Consider the following 19487-nt stretch of genomic DNA (forward strand, 5'->3'; position numbering starts at 1 on the left):
ATGAAAATTTCAGCGCTAGATGGACTTTTTATGTTTAATGCTATAATTGAAAATCTTTGGCGTGATGGAGATAGCTCTCTCAGGACGTCGATTTACTTGAAATAATAGTCTTGCTACACCAACTTATTAAAAGTCGGGTCACCTTTCGGATAGCTCCGAGAGGGGATAATTTCTTTTCCCTAATTATGTTGTGTGCATTGCGAAGGGGACTTTCTGATCATGATCCCCTTCCGTTTGACTCTAATAAGACTGCTCACGTGGGGAACAAAGCGGCTTTCTCTTTCGAGTTATCATGGTTTGAGAACGACGGCTTTATTGAGATGATTGTTATAGGATGGGAAAAAGAATTAGGATACCACCAATGTTGAGAAAGGTAGCAATATAAGATCCATCATCTTAGACGGTTCTTGCATGGGAACTAAGAATGTGAGCGTATTTTATAAAATTAAAAAATAAAGGATACTTTGTCTTATTGATGTATTAGATATCAAAGCATAATCGACTCCCCTTGTTCAGGCAGAATGCGCTACTAAAAGAGAGGCCAGCAAGAGCATAGCTAAACTTCTGCATGCGGAGCATATTAAATGGGCCTGAATTTCCAAAGTGAGGTACGTGAGGGAAGGTGGCAATAACACCACAAAATTCATTTGATCGCCGATGTGAAGCGTAGAAAAACGAAAAATGTCCAACTTAAAAAAGACGAGTGAACCAGTGTGGGTCAGGAGAATCCCAAGTCATGTATTTCTAATTACTATAAACAATTGTTTGGGCGCCCCATGTTCAACTTCATATCGATGGATGAAGACACCATAGTTTGAGGACTATCAATGGGGACATGATGCCAATGTTTGAGGACTTATTCAACCGAAAGCTTTAATTGCTTAAAGTTTAAACTCAACTTTGGCATGGTCACTTTGCTTCCTAAGAAGGACGATGTTTTTTTTCGAAAAAGGGGGACTCCCCGGCCTCTGCATCAGAACAATGCATACGGCCACATTTATAGATAAATAAAGAGGTTCAACAAAGTTTTATAGTCTGAAAACAAAATAACGGCAAGCTCACAAAGAGCCCCGACGCCAAAAACAATAGGTCCAAAAGCCACAACCGGCTGGCATAACAAAGATAGGTAAACTAATCGCCTATCCTATTACATGACCGCCATCCAAACCGGTTGAAGATATCCCGCGCTACCATCTCCCACCGGACAGATGCAGTAACCAAACGCTCCCTGGCCTCCGTCGAACGATGTGGCGTGGCGTGGTTTAAGTGATTTCGGTCAAATTATTTGCTAAATGTTAGTTTCAATTTTATATCGAATGGATAAAAATAGGCTAACAATGATAGCACAAATTGTGGTACATACTACTATGACTTCCATGCCTGCCAACACATCCTTGAGGGGGTGGTCGTCCTTCATGAAACTATTCATGAGTTGCACTCTAAGAACCTCGAGGAGATTAATTTTAAAGTGGATTTGTGAAAACCCTATGATAAAGTCATTTAGGGTGGTACTATTGGGGTGAAAATCAGTGACAATACATCGACCACTATTTTAAAACCTAGGAAGGGGTTGCAGCCAGGGGATCCTATGCCGCCAATCCTATTCAACATTGTTGTTGATCTGTTGGTGGTCATTATAGCAAGGGGTAAGCAGGATGGCTAGGTGGATGGTCTCATCCAGGAAATCTATTGACGGGAAGTGGGTATCATTCTCTAGTAAGCGGGTAATACTATAATTTTTATGGAGCACGACGTGAACAAGACAGATAGTATGAAACAAATCATTTACCTTTTTGTGCAATTGTCCGGACTTAAGATATTTATAAAAGTGAATTATTCTGCTTTGAGCATGTCAAAGAGGAAGAGTAAACAAGTTTAAAAAAAATTCAGCCGTTGTAAAGGAAAACTGATGTAATATGGTGGACGATTTGATTTTAGTGAATTATGTGGTCACAAGCTTAGCCACTGGAACGACAAGGTTTATCCCTTGTAGACGAGCTGGGTTTGGAGGTTCGTAGATGTTTGAGCCATGTATAGAAAAATCCATTGGATGTCCATTTTTTATTTGGACCATGTACAGATTGTGTCTTTTCTAGGGAAATGTCTGATGTTGAGATGGACAATTGGGGAAGAGCATTGTTGGATACACTCCCTAGTTTTATCTACAAGCTCTTAGCTAACGATGTAAGTGTCTGATGTTGAGATGGACAATTGGGGAAGAGCATTGTTGGATACACCCCCTAGTTTTATCTACAAGCTCTTAGCTAACGATGTAAGTTTGATTTGAGATGAATAAAACTAGCCATGAAGGCCTTCCCGTAAAAAAAAAAGTTGCTCCCGCATTTTTTAGGGCTAATTCTTTTTAGGGGAATTGTTTTAGCGTTAGTTGCTCCCGCATAAAAAAAAATTTGAGAAGAGAAGAACTCCCGCATAAATAAAAGAGAATCTGTAACCACACAAATGGGCCTAGGTTTTTTTTTAGGTGAAAGTGGGCCTAGGTTTTTTCCTGCCCAGCTTCAACACTGGCCCACAAAAAGCCCACAAAACGGTGCTAACTGGGCGGTCGGGCTCCGGCGCAAAACCCCGCCGCAGAAAGGAAACCTAAAACCCTAACTTGCCGCCCCCTTCCTCCCCCCACAACACCGACCAATGGCGCCGCGCGGCAACCGCAGCAGCAAGAAGCCGCCGCCGCCGCCGCGGGGCAAGGGCAAGGGCAAGCGCCCCTCCGCCGCCGCCGCCGGAGACGACCCCTTCTTCGAGTCGGAGCCCAAGCGCCGCCGCGCCCGCGCGGACGAGGACATCGAGAGCGGGGACAGCGACGACGACACCCTCGCGCTGGGCGGCGCCGTCGCGGGCGGGGATGAGGAGGAGGAGGAGGAGGAGGAGAAGGAGACGGCCGGGGAGAAGAGGTTGCGGATGACCAAGGAGTACCTGGAGAGGATCGCCGACGCGGTGAAGAGGAACAAGGAGGAAGAGGAGGAGGACGACGACGAAGATGACGACGAGGATGATGGTTTGCCCGGGGGGAGGCGGGTCGCCAAGCTCCTCCGGAAGAAGCAGCTCGTGGAGAGTGGCAGGCAGCGCCTGAGCCTCGCCGCAAGGTGAGCAGCAATTCTCTGCGAGTTTATTAATTTTTGCTGTCCTTCCATTTTGCCACCCGGTTGTATTGTTGCTTCGACTGCCTCGCTCAAATCAAATTAATGGAGTAGGATTTTTTTCACCTCATGTATGTGACAAGGCATTGCAATTTGCAGGGTGTTACCACCTGGCCAGCAGGATGGATTCAAATTTATAGCCAAGCACCGGCAGCCAGTGACTGCCGTTGCTCTGTCGAAGGACAGCGACAAGGGGTTTTCGGCATCCAAAGATGGAGTTATCCTCCATTGGGATGTCGAGACCGGGCAAAGCGAGAAGTATTTGTGGCCAACTGAAAAGGTGTTGGTTTCTCACCATGCTAAAGCTCCTCTCTCTAAGAAGAGAAGCCAGCAGGTGCTTGCACTGGCTGTTAGTTCCGATGGGCGATACTTGGCCACTGGTGGCTTCGATAGGCATATCCATTTGTGGGATGTTCGATCACGGGAGCACATACAGGTGTGGTATTCATTTGTCGATGATATAAGAGCTAACCATATTACTCAGAGAAATGCTTGCAAGTTTGATTCCTTTTTCTCGAACAAGCACCCTAATGTGTCATTGTATATTAGAAGAAACTGTCAAGATGCCGCAGAATTTGTAACGGCCCAACCAAAACAAGGCAAACAAAAACTGCAAACCAGAAGGTCCCGACAGAAGCAAACCAGAACAATGATGAAAAGCAAAATTGTAGAGCTAGCTAGCAGGAACTATCGTGCTTGTAAAATTGAAAATTGTTTTTCTTTATTAATTTGTGTGACGGAATGGGTAGCTTACATTATTTCCCTGTATATGTGTTGTATGTCAGAGTCATACTGTCGAATAACCCAAAACAAATCAAGGCAAACCACTTATAGTTCATCTGAGATGTTTCTCTTGAGCTGTTATTGCCTTCGCAATGTTATTTAGACAATATAAGCTATCAAACATTGTTTTGTTACTGTGCTCATAGTTTTTCTGGAAGGTGGAGTACAATCACAAAGTAGAAGGAATAACGTTATATATATACATGTTGCATTTGCCAAGGCTGTTTGTAGAAAAGTACCCCCTCCCCCCCCCCCCCCCCCCCCCCATGTCAAGTGTTTACTACCCCAAGATATTGCTGTCAGTATTGATCAATGTTAGAATGCTGTAGCCCTTCGTAGATATCTGTTTGGGGTCTGCTACTGACCAGATGTATTCTTAGGTCAATTCACACGGAACTTGAATTCCATATCAGGATCCGTTTACAAGTGTAAGCTGTTTGTTTATGATTCAGGGAGCAGCATTTTCAGTTGGATTGTAGATGTTCGTTTAATGTCAGTGTGTATAGCTTACTTTTGCCATGTAATATTCTGTCACTCTGTATTTATCAAACTTCAAATACATATAACCTATTGCCCAATGCTAAATTGCTAATGATGACCTTCCCTCTTTTGGGCGCTTCTTATTTCTTTGGCCCCTGCACTAGCTTATCTCGCAAGATCCATGATCCTTTTGGATCCACTCTTTACCGTTGTCAACATCTTTCTGAAAGTAACATATACTATCACTATTGATGCCCTCATGAGCCAGAGTTAATTTTACTACTATGGATGATGTTAATTGTTTGCGCTGCTTATGTAATTTAATTCAGTACTGTTTTCTGCTGTTCTGCAGGCATTCAGTGGACATAGAGGGCCCGTATCCTGTCTTGCTTTCGGCCTGGACTCTTCAGAGCTATTCTCTGGTTCTTATGATCGTTCAATAATGCAGTGGAATGCTGAAGATAGAACATACATGCACTGCCTATATGGTCATCAGGGTGAAATATTGACAACTGACGCACTCAGCAAAGATAGACTTCTGACTGTAGCACGGGATAGAACAATGCATCTTTGGAAGGTAATTTGCACTTAGCTCTGTTTCGTTCGTTGTAGCTTCTACGCTTCATATGTTTGTGATACAATCAGATAACGCTGTGTGATTCATCTGCATGTCTAGCTGCTTTCAATAAATAGGTAGACTGATAAGACCTCAAGTAGGGTTTTCAACAATGTGTGAGCATGTAAATGACACTTTCATCTCTGTTTCATGCAACCAAGGAGAGATGCTTTAATTCTCGAACAGACATGCCTTTCTCTGTTAAGAAATGTAGGCTAAAACCTTGTAATGTAAGGACTTACCTTTCCATTTAATAAGCTTTCATTTCTTGGCAGATACCGGAGGAGTCACAGTTAGTCTTTCGTGCTCCTGCTGTGTCTTTGGAGTGCTGCTGCTTTATCGATGACAAGGAATATTTGTCTGGATCAGATGATGGAAGCCTCGAGCTTTGGAGTGTTATGAGAAAGAAACCTACTCACATAATAAAAAATGCCCATCCAGCATTAGCTCCTAGTTCACTTGACAGTGCTGATGAAAAGTTGCCCAAAGGTAAAAGATACTTTCTCAACCCTGTTGCTCTCTTTCTGCGATAAAAAAAGAATCATTTATTTTGATGCAAGGTATGGTAGGATTTTATTTGTTTAGCTTCTTGTAGTGATTGGAAACCATGTAAAGATGGTATTTGACCAGGCAATATTAGTCATATTTCCCTTTTTCACCATGCGTTGGTAGTTCGGTACTTGTGGTCAATGCAGTGAGAACATTGCCTTCCTGTATGCTCCCTCATTTCAACAACTGAGATTATGTCATGTTTATTCCTTGTGCAACTATGCAGAAAATGGAATTTGTAAGCCTCAAAGCCTTTCATCAGCTCATTCATGGATTAGTGCTGTTGCTGCAAGAAAAGGTTCTGATCTGGCTGCGTCTGGAGCAGCTAATGGTGTTGTTCGCCTTTGGACAATTCAACCTGATTCAAAAGGGATGCAGCCATTGTTCGACTTGCCACTGGTATTTAACTCGCATTATTCTACTTCACACCAGTGGTCATTACTTACTACTGTAATGACTACCCTCTCTTTTCCGTATGACCCTGTTGTAAGTCTGATCTGCAATTTGTCATGCACAGGATGGCTTTGTCAATTCTCTTGCAATAGCAAAATCGGGACGCTTCATTGTTGCTGGTGTTGGCCGAGTAAGAGTTTTTCCCATCTTTTTTAGCTGGTGAAATTTGGTTGTGTGCATAATATGATCCAGAGGCCAAGAAAGTTGTCTCTTCTTATATATAGAAAAAATCTCAAGAAATGCAAACATGATAACCACTACTGATGGTCGTTCTTATGTCTGCTCTCAAGAAATTCCGTGTACCAGCACGAAACAAAGTGTCATACACTATTGTATCTTCAACAGCATGACTTGATTATCTCCATTTTCTTAGGAACCTCGTCTTGGAAAATGGGGCCGAGTCGCAACAGCAAAGAATGGGGTTGCAATTCATCGGCTCAGTCTACAAGATGACTCTGAAGATTTGTAAGGTAGATAGCCTGCGCATTGAGAAACACCCTGCGGCTTGTTCATACACTGTCAAGACGAGAAAGATTGTACCAACACCATGAGTGTCAGTCATGCTCGCAGCTGAAAGATACAGGAAGGTTGAACCACAAGCTTCACGCATGCTATAGTTCTATGATGCACCAGCTTTACCGTTCCGTTCAGTGAAGCAATTTCTGTGTGCAAGCACGGATGGAGAGGTGTTGGAATGATTGGATGTAGAATGCGTGATTTCTGGGGAATGTCATGTCCAGTTTTCTTCTCTGTTTCCATTGTAGACGGCAGGTGTAGGTTTGAAACCCTATTCTTTTGCGCCCTGCCTGAAATGACTGTCACAGGAAATTGTTGAGGTAGTTTTTTGCAGGGAAACATTTTTGTGGTTTTGGCTTTGGCGGGAGACATTCTATGTAATAGCAAATTTTGATGGCTGGTAGCGGTCTTTGGTGAAACTGAAATTTATGTTCTTTCCTCTTTGATACACAAATATGATGGTAGATATATCTCAGACGTAATTGAGAAAGTATCTTTTACCTTTGGGCAAAAGGTAAACCAATCGGCCAACAGAAAATATGTTACTTGGCCGTAACCCCTAAGCAAACGCAAACGTTCCAGTTTAAAGAACAGTGGGAACATCATGTTTCCATTAACCAAGATGTATCCGGTCACATCATCACCGAACACTGATTAGACCATCATGGTTCCATCAAACACAGGAACCAAGGTCTGTTTACCCGCACCAGGCCAGTCTCAGACTGGAAACCCTCACATATATCATCAGACTGCACAAGACTCAAAACTCCCAGCTAGAAACATTTAGAGTTACCTAACATTTAGAGTTACCTTGCATTGCTGGGTTGCAAAGAACCACAACACATAAAAACCGGATCATGCAAGATCCACACACGAAGCCAGTCTCAAGACTGGAAACCTTCGCATATATCATCAGACTCCAAACATAACCAGAAACAGCTAGGCTAACTACACTAGATCATTCAAACAGTAACCAGAAGTTGCGACAGGTGTATCCCAGAGACATTGTGATCGAAGACACTCAGCTTTACTGCGAAGGCCCACTTGTACTCGCTGTATTCTCTTCAGATAACCTTTTCACCATTCTGAAAAGATTGAATGTGAATTAACAGTTACAGAACATAAACACAAACTGATATGTAGTCACAAAACTACATAAATATTGACTGATATGTAGTCATAAAACTACATAAACATTGACTGATATGTAGTCACAAAACTACATAAACATTAACTGATATGTAGTCACAAAACTACATAAACATTAACTGATATGTAGTCATAAAAGTATCTTTCGTGTGGAGTCTGATGAATTCCTGGTTGTCCGGTTCCAGAGCAAGACAAGCCTTTATAGCTAAAAGAGCCTTATCATATTAAACTTTTATACTTATTTTAACTAAGTGTATCATATTATAATTGTAATTAATATTTTTTATTACTTAGCCACATAAAATGTTTTCAAATAACATTTATATTATTATTTGGTATGCATCTGTAATGTATATAATTGAACATCTTAATTTTACAAAATGAAAAATTTATGATGTACCAAAACTTTTCTTTATTGTTAAGACAATCTTTCATATTTATTTTTCTAATATTGCATAAACGGTGTAGTGTATACACATTTGCATATACATGCGTGTGTTCATATATCTTTTCATGTTATATTGAATATTACGATATAGATTTATAAATTATAGATATACCAACAAATATTTTTATAGCAATTTCTAGTATATATTAGGTGGTCATATTCATGGAAACTTCTAGGGCATAGAAAATGTGGCCTGCATAATAGGTTCAGTAATTCGAAGAACCAAAAATGTTGTTGATTATGCTTTTATGCATGATTCGATTACCTAATGTGCTCGTCCAGATTCACTTAGTTTAGTTTGGTGCAAATGAGATGCCTAAACGTTTATCAAATTAAAAATTGTGCATTGGTTTAAACATTGAAATCGATATATCATAATTTTCATTATGATACTAAGACATGCATTGTAAAAGAGAGACTAATGTATTTGAACTCAACTCCGCAGTCAGATTGGTTTGCCTAAGCGTGGTATAACTTATCAGTATGTGGTGTGAACTTATGCTTATGCTAATTGAGGCTCTATTTTATCCATTGAATAATATTCCAGATGTAATGTATACTCTTTTTTGGAGAGATCTCGCAAGCTTTATTGATTCAGAGACATGTTCATAGGGACAATAGTTGGGTCATGAGGATTGCCCAACCACACATCTCTATCTATGCCTAGATTATATGCATACTTTGCGAGATTGTGAGCCTCCAAATTGAAGTTTCTACGCTCAAAAATAAACTTGGAAGAAGAAAAACCAGAACTACGAGCTATTATTTCATGTGTGATTGTTGTGCTCGGTCCACTTGTTCCCCAGTTGATGTCATTAATTACTCCTTCACAATCGGAAGCCAGAACCACATCATGAACATCCAGATCTTCTGCCAAAGCTAGTCCCTCTCTGCAAGAAAAGGTTTCTAAGACCGTTGGATCAACGACACCTTTGTAGAACACTCCATAAGACCCTAGGTAGTTGCCATTCTCATCTCGACATAGTGCAGCCACAGCTTCGCCCTTCTGCTCCGAGCTACTGCTCCATCAACGTTCACTTTGACAGTGGTGGTTCCCGAAGCGAGCCAGTGTTGAGTCCTGGCCGCCCGTGCTGACATGCTCACCGTCATGTTCACCTTAGGGATATGTTGCAAGTCCGCAAGGAAGTTGTTCACAAAAGAAACAGTTTGGTGCGGCGCTTGAAAGATTGCCTCGTACACAGCTTTTCGCCGAGCATACCAAATCGCTCAAAGTGTGACAACCATTGTTGTAAACTTGGAGTGATCCATCCTACTGTATAATTCAAACAGCCATCTCTTTGCACTTGGTTCCTCTAATTCTGCCATCGCTAGCAGCACATCTGCATCCGATAGTGCCCACACACACCTCGACATCGTACAGGAGATCAAAGTGTGCCGCCACGAGTCTTGGCATCCACACAAAGGACATGTGCCCTGGGTTGCCATATTCCTGTGGTGTAACACATCCGTGGTATGCAGCGAATGCCGTGCCAAACGCCAGATGAATAGTTTGATCTTCGAGAGTATAGGTATATTTCAAAGTGCCGACCAGGCTTTTCCTTCCTCCTGGCCTGCAGATGATCCCAATCTGCCCTCAGCCACTCCTCTCGCTGCAGTTTTGTGCTTACCAAAAATCTTACTAGTGTAAGTTTTAGTTGGGCCCCTCCCCTCTTGGGGCCCGGGGCGGTCGCCCCTTTTGCCCGGCCTATGGGCCGGCCCTGTGCCCAGCAGCAACTGCCTTGGCAACGCCGCCTCAGTAACAGTAAATCAATTCAACAGCACAATTTTATGTAAATGTAAGCATACTAGCAATAAACTAATCCCAAATCACAAGGATATACAGCTTTTATAAACTATTCCCAATGCAAATCTGGTCATCCAACAGAAGTCCAAAACTACTACACAAACTGGGCATCCAGCGTTCCTGCGAAGTGCCTAGTTAGCATATTAACAAGCTGCTTATTTTACCATGATACTGTTAAGAAAATAAGATACAGCTTATTGTGTAATCGGTATAACAAAATACTGCATGACCAACCTCTTTTGAGAAATAAGCACTCATGTACGTAGAAATACATTCCACTGTTATTTCATATTCAGATGACGTTATTCCAAAGTGTACACAGAGGTCGCATAGACTGCTGATGTTGCTCCAGTCCCATTCATCCATATCAGATTTTAAAGCCTGCCACATAAAGGAAATATAGTTCAAGTCTTCATGATACATCACAATTTGTACTGGTGCAATGATTGGAATAAGGATGCAATGGCGACAATTCTACGTGTTTATAGGACCCAGTTTCATGGGTGCATCGCCATATTCGAATTGTAACATGACTGAAACTGGCAAGCCGACACTTTGCTACTCAGGAAATCCATACTTTTGGACTTACCTTGCAAAGATAGGTCGCGACAACAACATTTCTAGCTTCCAGTTCAACAATTATTCTGGGGCGCAGCTGCTGGACTTTATTTGCTTTCCTCAAACGGTCCTAAAGCATAACGGATTTGTGAAATGTAAATAAATTATGCCACAAGAAAAATGGAAGCATTGAACACTGAAGTCAAAACAATACCTCATGCAAGAACTCTTCTGTCTGGACATGGCTGAGTAAATTTGCAACGGTCCAGTCCTCTATGCCAGCTATCTGTTCTGTTCTATCAAATAAAAGGTCGATGACCAGATTCCATTTGTTTTTGGCGGCGATGACCAATGCTGGTTCTTCAAGAAAATCCTATATTTTTAAGAGATACATGTCAAAAGGAGAGAAAACAACATAACATGACACCTAATAAATCCACAAAGAGACCGACTGTAACACCCCGGATGTAACTTTCCCTATTTGTACTCCAACTCTTGCCGTTTCCGGCGTTAAGTTATATTTATTTCCTCGGGTTCGGGTTTTGTCTCCATGTTTTGTTGTCGTTGTCATGCATCTCATATCATGTCATCATGTGCATTGCATTTGCATACGTGTTCATCTCATACATTCAAGCATTTTCCCCGTTGTCCGTTTTGCATTCCGGCGCTTCGTTCTCCTCCGGTGATCATTTCTAGCTTTCTTTTGTGTGTGGGGATTAAACATTTCTGGATTGGACCGACACTTGCCAAGCGGCCTTGGTTTACTACCGGTAGACCGCCTGTCAAGTTTCGTACCATTTGGACTTCGTTTGGTACTCCAACGGTTAACCGAGGGACCGAAAAGGCCTCGTGTGTGTTGCAGCCCAACACCCCTCCATTTTGGCCCAAAAACCCACCAAACTCTGCTCCATCACCTAGAGCGTTCGATGACGATCGCGTGGCCGAAAACCGCACCTCATTTGGACTCTCCTAGCTCCACTTATGCCTATAAATAGACCCCCCCGAATTTCGGATCTCTCCCTCTCCCCGAAACCCTAATTTCATCTCCGCGCGCCGGACACGTCCGCCGCCGCCCCCCTCGCCCTATCCGCCGCCGCCACGTGGCAACCGGCCACGGGCCCGAAGGCCCAAGGCCGGCCCCCGACGCCGCCACCGCGGGCCGCGCCCCACACCGCCGTCCTCCGCCGCTTCCCGCCGTCCTCCGCCGCCGCCGCCTCGCCCGGCTGCCGCCGCCGCCTCGCCGGGCCGCCCCCGCCGCCACCGCGGGCCGCCGCTGCCGCCGCCACCGCGGGCCGCCGCCGCCGCCCCGCGCGGGTCGCTGCCCCGCCGCCCGCTCCTCTCCGGCGACCGGAGCCCGGATCCGGCCGCCCCCTCCAACTTCGGCCGTCTACAGCTCCGGCGAGCTCGGATCCAGCCGTGCCTCGTTTTCCGTGCAGATCTGAGATATTTTGGATCGGTTGACTTTCTCCTCCCGAAACCCTAATTTTATGCAATCTTTGACCTGTGATATCTCCGCATCCGTAGCTCCGATTTGGGCATATAGTATATCAAAATGTTCGTCTCAATGAGTGCATCATTTCATTCCATTGCATCATTTTCATTTGAGTGCATCTTGATGCCTGAAATGCTGTTAGAAGGAGGCTTCATGAGTAAATTGTCAGATCTGCTAGTTCATCTTAGACTTTTGTCATTTTTGCCATGATTGTTGTGTGCATGATATGCCTGTGAGTCCTTCATATGTTTTGTTAAGCATCTTGTTATCTTTCCAGAGGTGCAACCCATGCATTTTTAGGATGTGTGTGGTGACTTGTGCAAGCTTGCAAAGTGAGGCACCCGGTAAATCTGTTTTCAGGGACTTAGTAGTTTTCACTAAGTCTGGGATTATTTAGTTCATGATGCCATATGTTCTTGCTATTTCCTAGTGATCTGTGCCTCTTTTGAGGATGATCATTAAAGGAGTTTTGTTAATCTTGTTATTATCTATCCATCCATGTCTTTACTTGTAATTATGGAGCACCCTAGCTTGAGTCAATCGAGTTCTACTTTTGCTTCCTTGTGAATCTGGGCAGATCGTCAACTTGTTTGCGATTTTGCCGATGTTATTGTAGTTGATCCGTGCATGCTATGCCATTGTTCTTGCCATGTCTAGCTTGTATTTTGTGCCTTCTTTAGGGATGTATGCTTGTCTTGCCATGACTTGCACCGTGGTGAGCGCATTGAGCTCGTAAACATGCCTTCGTGAGTTATGTTTCAGCATGTCCCAGTTTTCACTAAGTCTGAAAACTGATTATGTTTTTGCTATGTTCGTGTGCTTGTTAGTATATTTTGTGATCCCTTTTGGCTCAAGGTCAATACGGGACTTTTGTTAAAATTGTTGAGTAGCTCCATACCATGTCTTTCTTTGTCATGTTCAGGTCCTGTAGCATATTGTTTTGTTGCTCTGAGGAGGGCTATATGATCTGAAATTCCAGACAAGTGTTAATTTCACTAAGTCTGAGATCTGTTTTACCATTTGCGTTTTTGCCATGCTTGTTTGAACCTCCTAATGGATGAATTGGCCGTATCTCAGTGCTAGGATTTTGTTAAGCATCTTGTGTGCATCCCTGCCATGTATTTTGTTGTCATGTTTGGGTGCTGTAGCATGTTCATCTCATTGCATTTAGATGCCTACTTGCTGTAAATCGCAGACTGGTGTCAATTTTTGAATCGCTTGCCATTTCCAAACTGTAACTCCGATTCCGGCGTTCTTTATATCGTTTTCAAGCGATTTCATCTCATCTTTCCAGTGGCACCCTTGGAATTCCAAGTTGAGGCCAGGTTCATTCATTTCCTGTCATATCTTGCATTTTGCATCCCGCATAGCATATCATCTTTGCATCGTGTTGTTTGAGTTTGCACGTGGTTGATTGTATCCTTATTGCTTGTTTGTCTTGTTTGGGTAGAGCCGGGAGACGAGTTCGCTAACGAGGAGCCCGTTGAGTTTGCTCTTGAGGATCCAGTCAACTCTGTCAACTGTGCAGGCAAGATGATCATACCATCGAAATCACTACTATCTTTGCTATGCTAGTTTGCTCGCTCTTTTGCTATGCCATTGCTACGATGCCTACCACTTGCTTGCAAGCCTCCCAAATTTCCATGTCAAACCTCTAACCCACCATTGTCCTAGCAAACCGTTGATTGGCTATGTTACCGCTTTGCTCAGCCTCTCTTATAGCGTTGCTAGTTGCAGGTGAAGATTGGAGGCCGTTACTTGTTGGACATTTATTTACTTGTTGGGATATCATTATATTGCTAAGTTATCTTAATGCATCTATATACTTGGTAAAGGGTGGAAGGCTCGGCCTCTCGCCTAGTGTTCTGTTCCACTCTTGCCGCCCTAGTTTCCGTCATATCGGTGTTATGTTCCCGGATTTTGCGTTCCTTACGCGGTTGGGTTATAATGGGAACCCCTTGACAGTCCGCCTTGAATAAGACTTCTCCAGCAATGCCCAACCTTGGTTTTACCATTTGCCACCTAGCCTTTTCCCTTGGGTTTCGCGGACTCAAGGGTCATCTTATTTTACCCCCCGGGCCAGTGCTCCTCTGAGTGTTGGTCCAACCTAGAGCACCGTGCAGGGCCGTCCCTTGGCAACTTGGGTTACGTTGGCTCCCGTACGCTTAGCTTATCCGGTGTGCCCTGAGAACGAGATATGTGCAGCTCCTATCGGGATTTGTCGGCACAGCGGGCGGTGTTGCTGGACTTGTTTTACCATTGTCGGAGTTGTCTTGAATTACCGAGATACCGAGTCTGATCGGAACGTCTTGGGAGGAGGTCTATTCCTTCGTTGACCGTGAGAGCTTGTCATGGGCTAAGTTGAGACTCCCCTGCAGGGAATGAACTTTCGAAAGCCGTGCCCGCGGTTATGGGCAGATGGGAATTTGTTAATGTCCGCTTGTAGATAACTTGAACCTTAATTAATTAAAATGAATCAACTGAGTGTGTTACCGTGATGGCCTCTTCTCGGCGGAGTCCGGGAAGTGGACACGGTGTTGGAGTAATGTTTGCGCAGGTTGTTCTCTAGTTTCTCGCTCGTGCTTTGCCTCCTCTTCTCGCTCTCCTTTGCGAATAAGTTAGCCACCATACTTGCTAGTCGCTTGCTGCAGCTCCACTCATATTTTACCTTGCCATACCTATAAGCTTAAATAGTCTTGATCGCGAGGGTGCGAGATTGCCGAGTCCCTGTGGCTCACAGATTACTATTACACCAGATGCAGGGCCTGATGATTCCGCTCCAGGTGACGCGTATCAGCTCAAGTGGGAGTTCGACGAATACTCTTAACGATACTATGTTTCCTTTCCCGATGATCAGTAGTGGTGCCCAGTTGGGGGTGAATGGGACCGTTGTCGCATGTTGGGTTCTCTTTTATTTTGGCGCCGTAGTCGGGCCATGAGAGTTTGGATGATGTAATGTTATTTTTGTACTTGATTGACGTGGCGAGTGTAAGCCAACTATGTTATCTCCCTTTTTATCTTATTACATGGGATGTTGTGAAGATTTCCTAACTTGCGACATATGCCTTCAATGCGATTATATCTCTAAGTCGTGCCTCGACACGTGGGAGCTATAGTCGCATCGAGGGTGTTACAAGTTAGTAATCAGAGCCTTCCCCGACCTTAGGAACCCATTGCTTGATCGTTTTTAGCGGCCGATTTGTGTCTAGAAAAATGTTTTGAGTCATTTAGGAATTATATATCGGAGAGTTTAGGAATTCTTTTTTACTTCCCAGTCTCCTCATCGCTCTGGTAAGGCATCCTGACATAGAGTTTTGACTCTTCTCTTCTCAAATTTCACTAAATTTTTTTTAGGATCACGCGGGTATCTTGGAATAGTTCCGATGGTTTTATGATGAGAACATTGTCTTGGTGCCTCCTGTCAGGGGTTTAGTGGAAGTGTCCCGGGGAGTTGAGCTCTGAGGTGTTGTCATCATAATTTTATTGTTGCAGTTCTGGAATACCTGAGTTTAGTACGCCGACATCGAAAATCTTTTTTATGCAGTTCGTTGGTGAGATAACCTCGACGCCACCCAGTACCGGGGTAAGAGTTCGGGAGTATCGCCATAACTTGTATAACGGATGCTTTTCGAAGGTTGAGGTAGATGGTTTCCGAAGTTTTCTCGGTTATGTGTTGAAGGATGGATACAGCTGGATGTAGGTTTTGCTAGTTTGGGTGAGATATTATGCTTCCCCTGTATCCCCAACACCTGATTGCATAACCGGAAAGGTTCAGGAGTTTCATAGGTGGGAATTCTAGTAGCTCTAGTTCTTCTTCCACGGATATTGGTTTGAGATTGGGATTTCTTACCGATTATTCGTTCTTGATCCGTACCTTGTTGATTTATTTCTCTACCTTAATTCTACGTGGCTTCTCAATTTATGGATATGTGACCATTTCAAGAGGAATGCATTCGTTCATTTTGTTCGGATGTGAAGACTATATGTTGCAATTTTCATTCCGTTGGATTCAGCTTCAATATTTATCTATCAATGTGCTAATGGTAGTCAACCTCTTCAGGATGGCTCCTCCAACGCGCACGACTCCGAATCCTGATCCGCCACCACCTCCACCTCCTCCAGAGGCATGGCAAGCTGTGATGGCCGCAACCAATGCCAACACACAGCTGATCATGCAAATTCTTCAAGAGCGCAATCAAGGCAGTCAAGGGAATCAAGGCAGCAATCAGAGTCACTTTGCTACACTCAACCAGTTCCTTGCTAACGGGCCAAAGACTTTCAGCAATTGTGTTGAGGCAACCGATGCTGACGATTGGCTTGTGGATCTGTGTAAGCATTTCGAGTGCAGTAACGTCAGGCCTGAGGACTTTGTCAAGTTCGCTTCCTTCCAACTCAAAGATCAAGCTGCAGAATGGTTCCAGCAGTACAAGGATTCCAGAGGTGGACGTGTTATCACTTGGGATGATTTCCGTCGAGATTTCCGAGCTCATCATATTCCGCAGAGCGTGGTTGAAAGCAAGCGTGAGGAATTCCGCAATCTGAAGCAAGGCTCTTTGTCTGTCTATGACTACAACAAGTTGTTCCAGAAACTCGCCCGCTTTGCCAAGCAGGACGTGCCCGATGAGAAGAGCATGATATGTCAGTTCAGGGGTGGTCTCAGAGAAGAAATTCAGCTCGCTCTTGTCCTCTTCGAGCCCTTGAGATACGATGAGTTCTACAACATGGCACTGAAGCAAGAGGCTGCTCAGTTGAGGTGTGATGCTTCCAAGAAGCGAGTCAGAGATGTTACTCCTTCTTCCTCTACTCAAGTGGCCAAGCAGCAGAAGTTTTGGCTTCCTCCTCCTCCGTCCCGTCAGCCGTTTCAGCAGAAGAGCAAAGGTGGCAGTGGTTCTTCCCACCCACCCAACCCTGGCTTTCAGAACAAGACTTCGTCTCAAGCTCCAAGATCGAGTGCTCCGTATCACCGTCCGCTTTCAGAGGTCACGTGCAACAAGTGCCAACAGAAGGGTCACTATGCCAACAAGTGTCTCAACCAGAGGCGTCTTCCTCCTCCTCCTCCTCCTCCTGTCAGATCGACAAGTACAGCTGTGGTCAAGCATAACCCCAAGCATGCCAAGGTCAATTTGATGAATGCAGCTCAGGCAGAGGAATCATCAGATGTCATCATGGGTAATTTTCCAGTTAACTCTTTTCCAGCAAAAGTTCTTTTTGACACTGGTGCATCGCATTGTTTCATGTCAAGATCATTTGTTTCCAAGCATGACTTCGTTTCACAAATGTTGGGTAAACCTATGGGAGTGGTTTCTCCGGCTAAGTCTATGAGGGCTACTTCAATAGTCCCGGATGTTTCTATCATGATGGGTGATTTCAAGTTTCTGGCTTCTCCAATGGTTCTTGGTAACTCGGATATTGATCTTATTCTCGGGATGAATTGGCTTTCTAAGCACAAGGCTCAGCTTGATTGTGCAGCCAGGCAGATTCAATTGACTCATTCGTCTGAGGATGTAATTGTCTTTGCCGCTCGTGATGATACCATTCGTCTGTTTTCTCTCAATGAGAAGGGTGAATTGGACGCCATCTCGCAAATTCCAGTCGTTTGCGAATATCAAGACGTCTTTCCAGAAGAGCTCCCAGGAATGCCTCTGCACCGGCCAGTTGAATTCGTTATTGATCTTGAGCCTGGCACGGAACCTGTGTGCAAACGTCCTTACAAGCTCGGACCTGAAGAGTTGAAGGAGCTGAAGAAGCAAATCGATATGCAAGAGAAAATGGGTCTCATCCGGCCTAGTTCTTCTCCGTGGGGTTGTGGTGTTCTTTTTGTGAAGAAGAAGGATGGAACGGACCGACTTTGTGTTGATTACCGTCCAGTGAACAAGAAGACCATCAAGAACAAATATCCACTTCCCAACATCAATGAGCTGTTCGAGCAACTCAAAGGTGCTCAAGTATTCTCCAAGCTTGATCTCCGTATGGGTTATCATCAGATTCGCATTCGTGAAGAAGATATTCCCAAGACAGCATTCAGAACAAGCTTTGGTTCATATGAATACACTATCATGTCTTTTGGCCTCGCCAACGCTCCTCCGACGTTCTCTTGCATGATGAACTTCATCTTCAATGCCTACACCAATGACTTCGTTTTGGTCTATCTCGACGACATTCTGGTTTTCTCCAAGAACAAGGAAGATCATGCCAAACACTTGCATTTGGTGCTTGATAAGCTCAGGGAACATCAGTTCTACGCCAAGTTCTCCAAGTGTGAATTTTGGCTTGATGAGGTTCTTTATCTTGGTAATATCATCTCTGCCAAGGGCATTGCCGTGAATCCTGAGAAGGTGTCTGCAATTGTGAATTGGGAACCTCCTCAGAACGTGAAGCAACTCCGCAGTTTTCTCGGTCTCGCAAGCTATTGCCGAAGATTCGTTGAAAACTTTTCTAAGATCGCGAAGCCTCTCTCTAATCTTCTTCAGAAGCACGTCAAGTACGTCTGGTCTCCGGAGTGTGATATTGCTTTCAACACTTTGAAAGAGAAGTTGATCACTGCTCCAGTTCTGACTCCACCTGATGAATCCAAGCCATACGAGGTCTTTTGTGATGCCTCTCTCCAACGTCTTGGCGCAGTATTGATGCAAGAGAAGAAAGTTGTTGCTTATACATCTCGCCAGTTGAAGCCTAATGAGAAGAACTACCCCACTCATGATCTCGAGTTGGCGGCAGTTGTGCATGCTCTTTTGACTTGGAGACATCTTCTCTTGGGAAGAAAAGTGGACATTTTCACTGATCACAAGAGTCTCAAGTACATCTTCACTCAGCCTAATCTCAACCTCAGGCAAACTCGATGGGTCGAAATGATTCAAGAGTATAATCCGAGTATTGAGTACACTCCAAGCAAGGCTAATGTGATTGCTGACGCTTTGAGCAGGAAGGCTTATCGCAACAGTCTGATTCTTAAGCCTTATCAACCCGAGCTTTGTGAAGCTTTCCGCAAACTTAATCTGCAAGTTGTTCCTCAAGGTTTCCTCGCCAACCTTCTAGTCTCTCCTACCTTGGAAGACCAGATTCGCCAAGCCCAGCTTCTTGATGCTATGGTGAAAAAGGTGAAGATTGGGATTGCCAAGAGTCAGTCCAAGTACAAGTGCTACCGCCTTTCTGACAAGGACACTCTCTTCTTCGAGGATCGTATCGTTGTGCCCAAAGGTGACCTCCGTAAAGTGATCATGAACGAGGCTCAAAATTCTCTCCTCTCCATCCACCCTGGGAGCACGAAGATGTATCAGGACCTTAAGCAAGCTTATTGGTGGACTCGAATGAAGCGCGAGATCGCTCAATTCGTGAATGAATGTGATGTCTGCAGAAGAGTGAAGGCAGAACACCAAAGGCCAGCAGGTCTCTTCCAACCTCTTGCCATTCCATAATGGAAGTTTGACCACATTGAAATGGACTTCGTGACTGGGTTTCCAAAGTCCAAGCGTGGCAATGATGCT

The 19487-nt window shown here is 44.2% G+C and overlaps 1 protein-coding gene across 1 annotated transcript; it reads left to right on the forward strand.

The window, feature by feature from the left end:
• Window positions 1-2561: 2561 nt before the first annotated feature.
• Window positions 2562-6986, forward strand: LOC125507787 (U3 snoRNP-associated protein-like YAOH). The gene is made up of 7 exons (XM_048672284.2): window positions 2562-3101; window positions 3255-3591; window positions 4771-4995; window positions 5310-5523; window positions 5810-5982; window positions 6101-6166; window positions 6410-6986. The coding sequence occupies exons 1-7, from the start codon at window positions 2650-2652 to the stop codon at window positions 6503-6505; spliced, it is 1563 nt and encodes a 520-aa protein (XP_048528241.1). The 5' UTR covers window positions 2562-2649; the 3' UTR covers window positions 6506-6986.
• Window positions 6987-19487: the final 12501 nt, after the last annotated feature.

This window comes from Triticum urartu, chromosome 5A, assembly GCF_056163025.1.
Source record: "Triticum urartu cultivar PI428250 chromosome 5A, HENAU_Tu73, whole genome shotgun sequence".
Lineage (NCBI taxonomy): Eukaryota > Viridiplantae > Streptophyta > Magnoliopsida > Poales > Poaceae > Triticum > Triticum urartu.

Excerpts from the sequence above, each read along its gene's own strand:
- LOC125507787 (XM_048672284.2), top strand. The coding sequence starts at position 2,650 with ATGGCGCCGCGCGGCAACCGCAGCAGCAAGAAGCCGCCGCCGCCGCCG. Across the intron at positions 5,983-6,100 it reads CATTGTTCGACTTGCCACTG|GATGGCTTTGTCAATTCTCT; the intron begins GTATTTAACTCG and ends TGTCATGCACAG. Across the intron at positions 6,167-6,409 it reads TTGTTGCTGGTGTTGGCCGA|GAACCTCGTCTTGGAAAATG; the intron begins GTAAGAGTTTTT and ends CCATTTTCTTAG.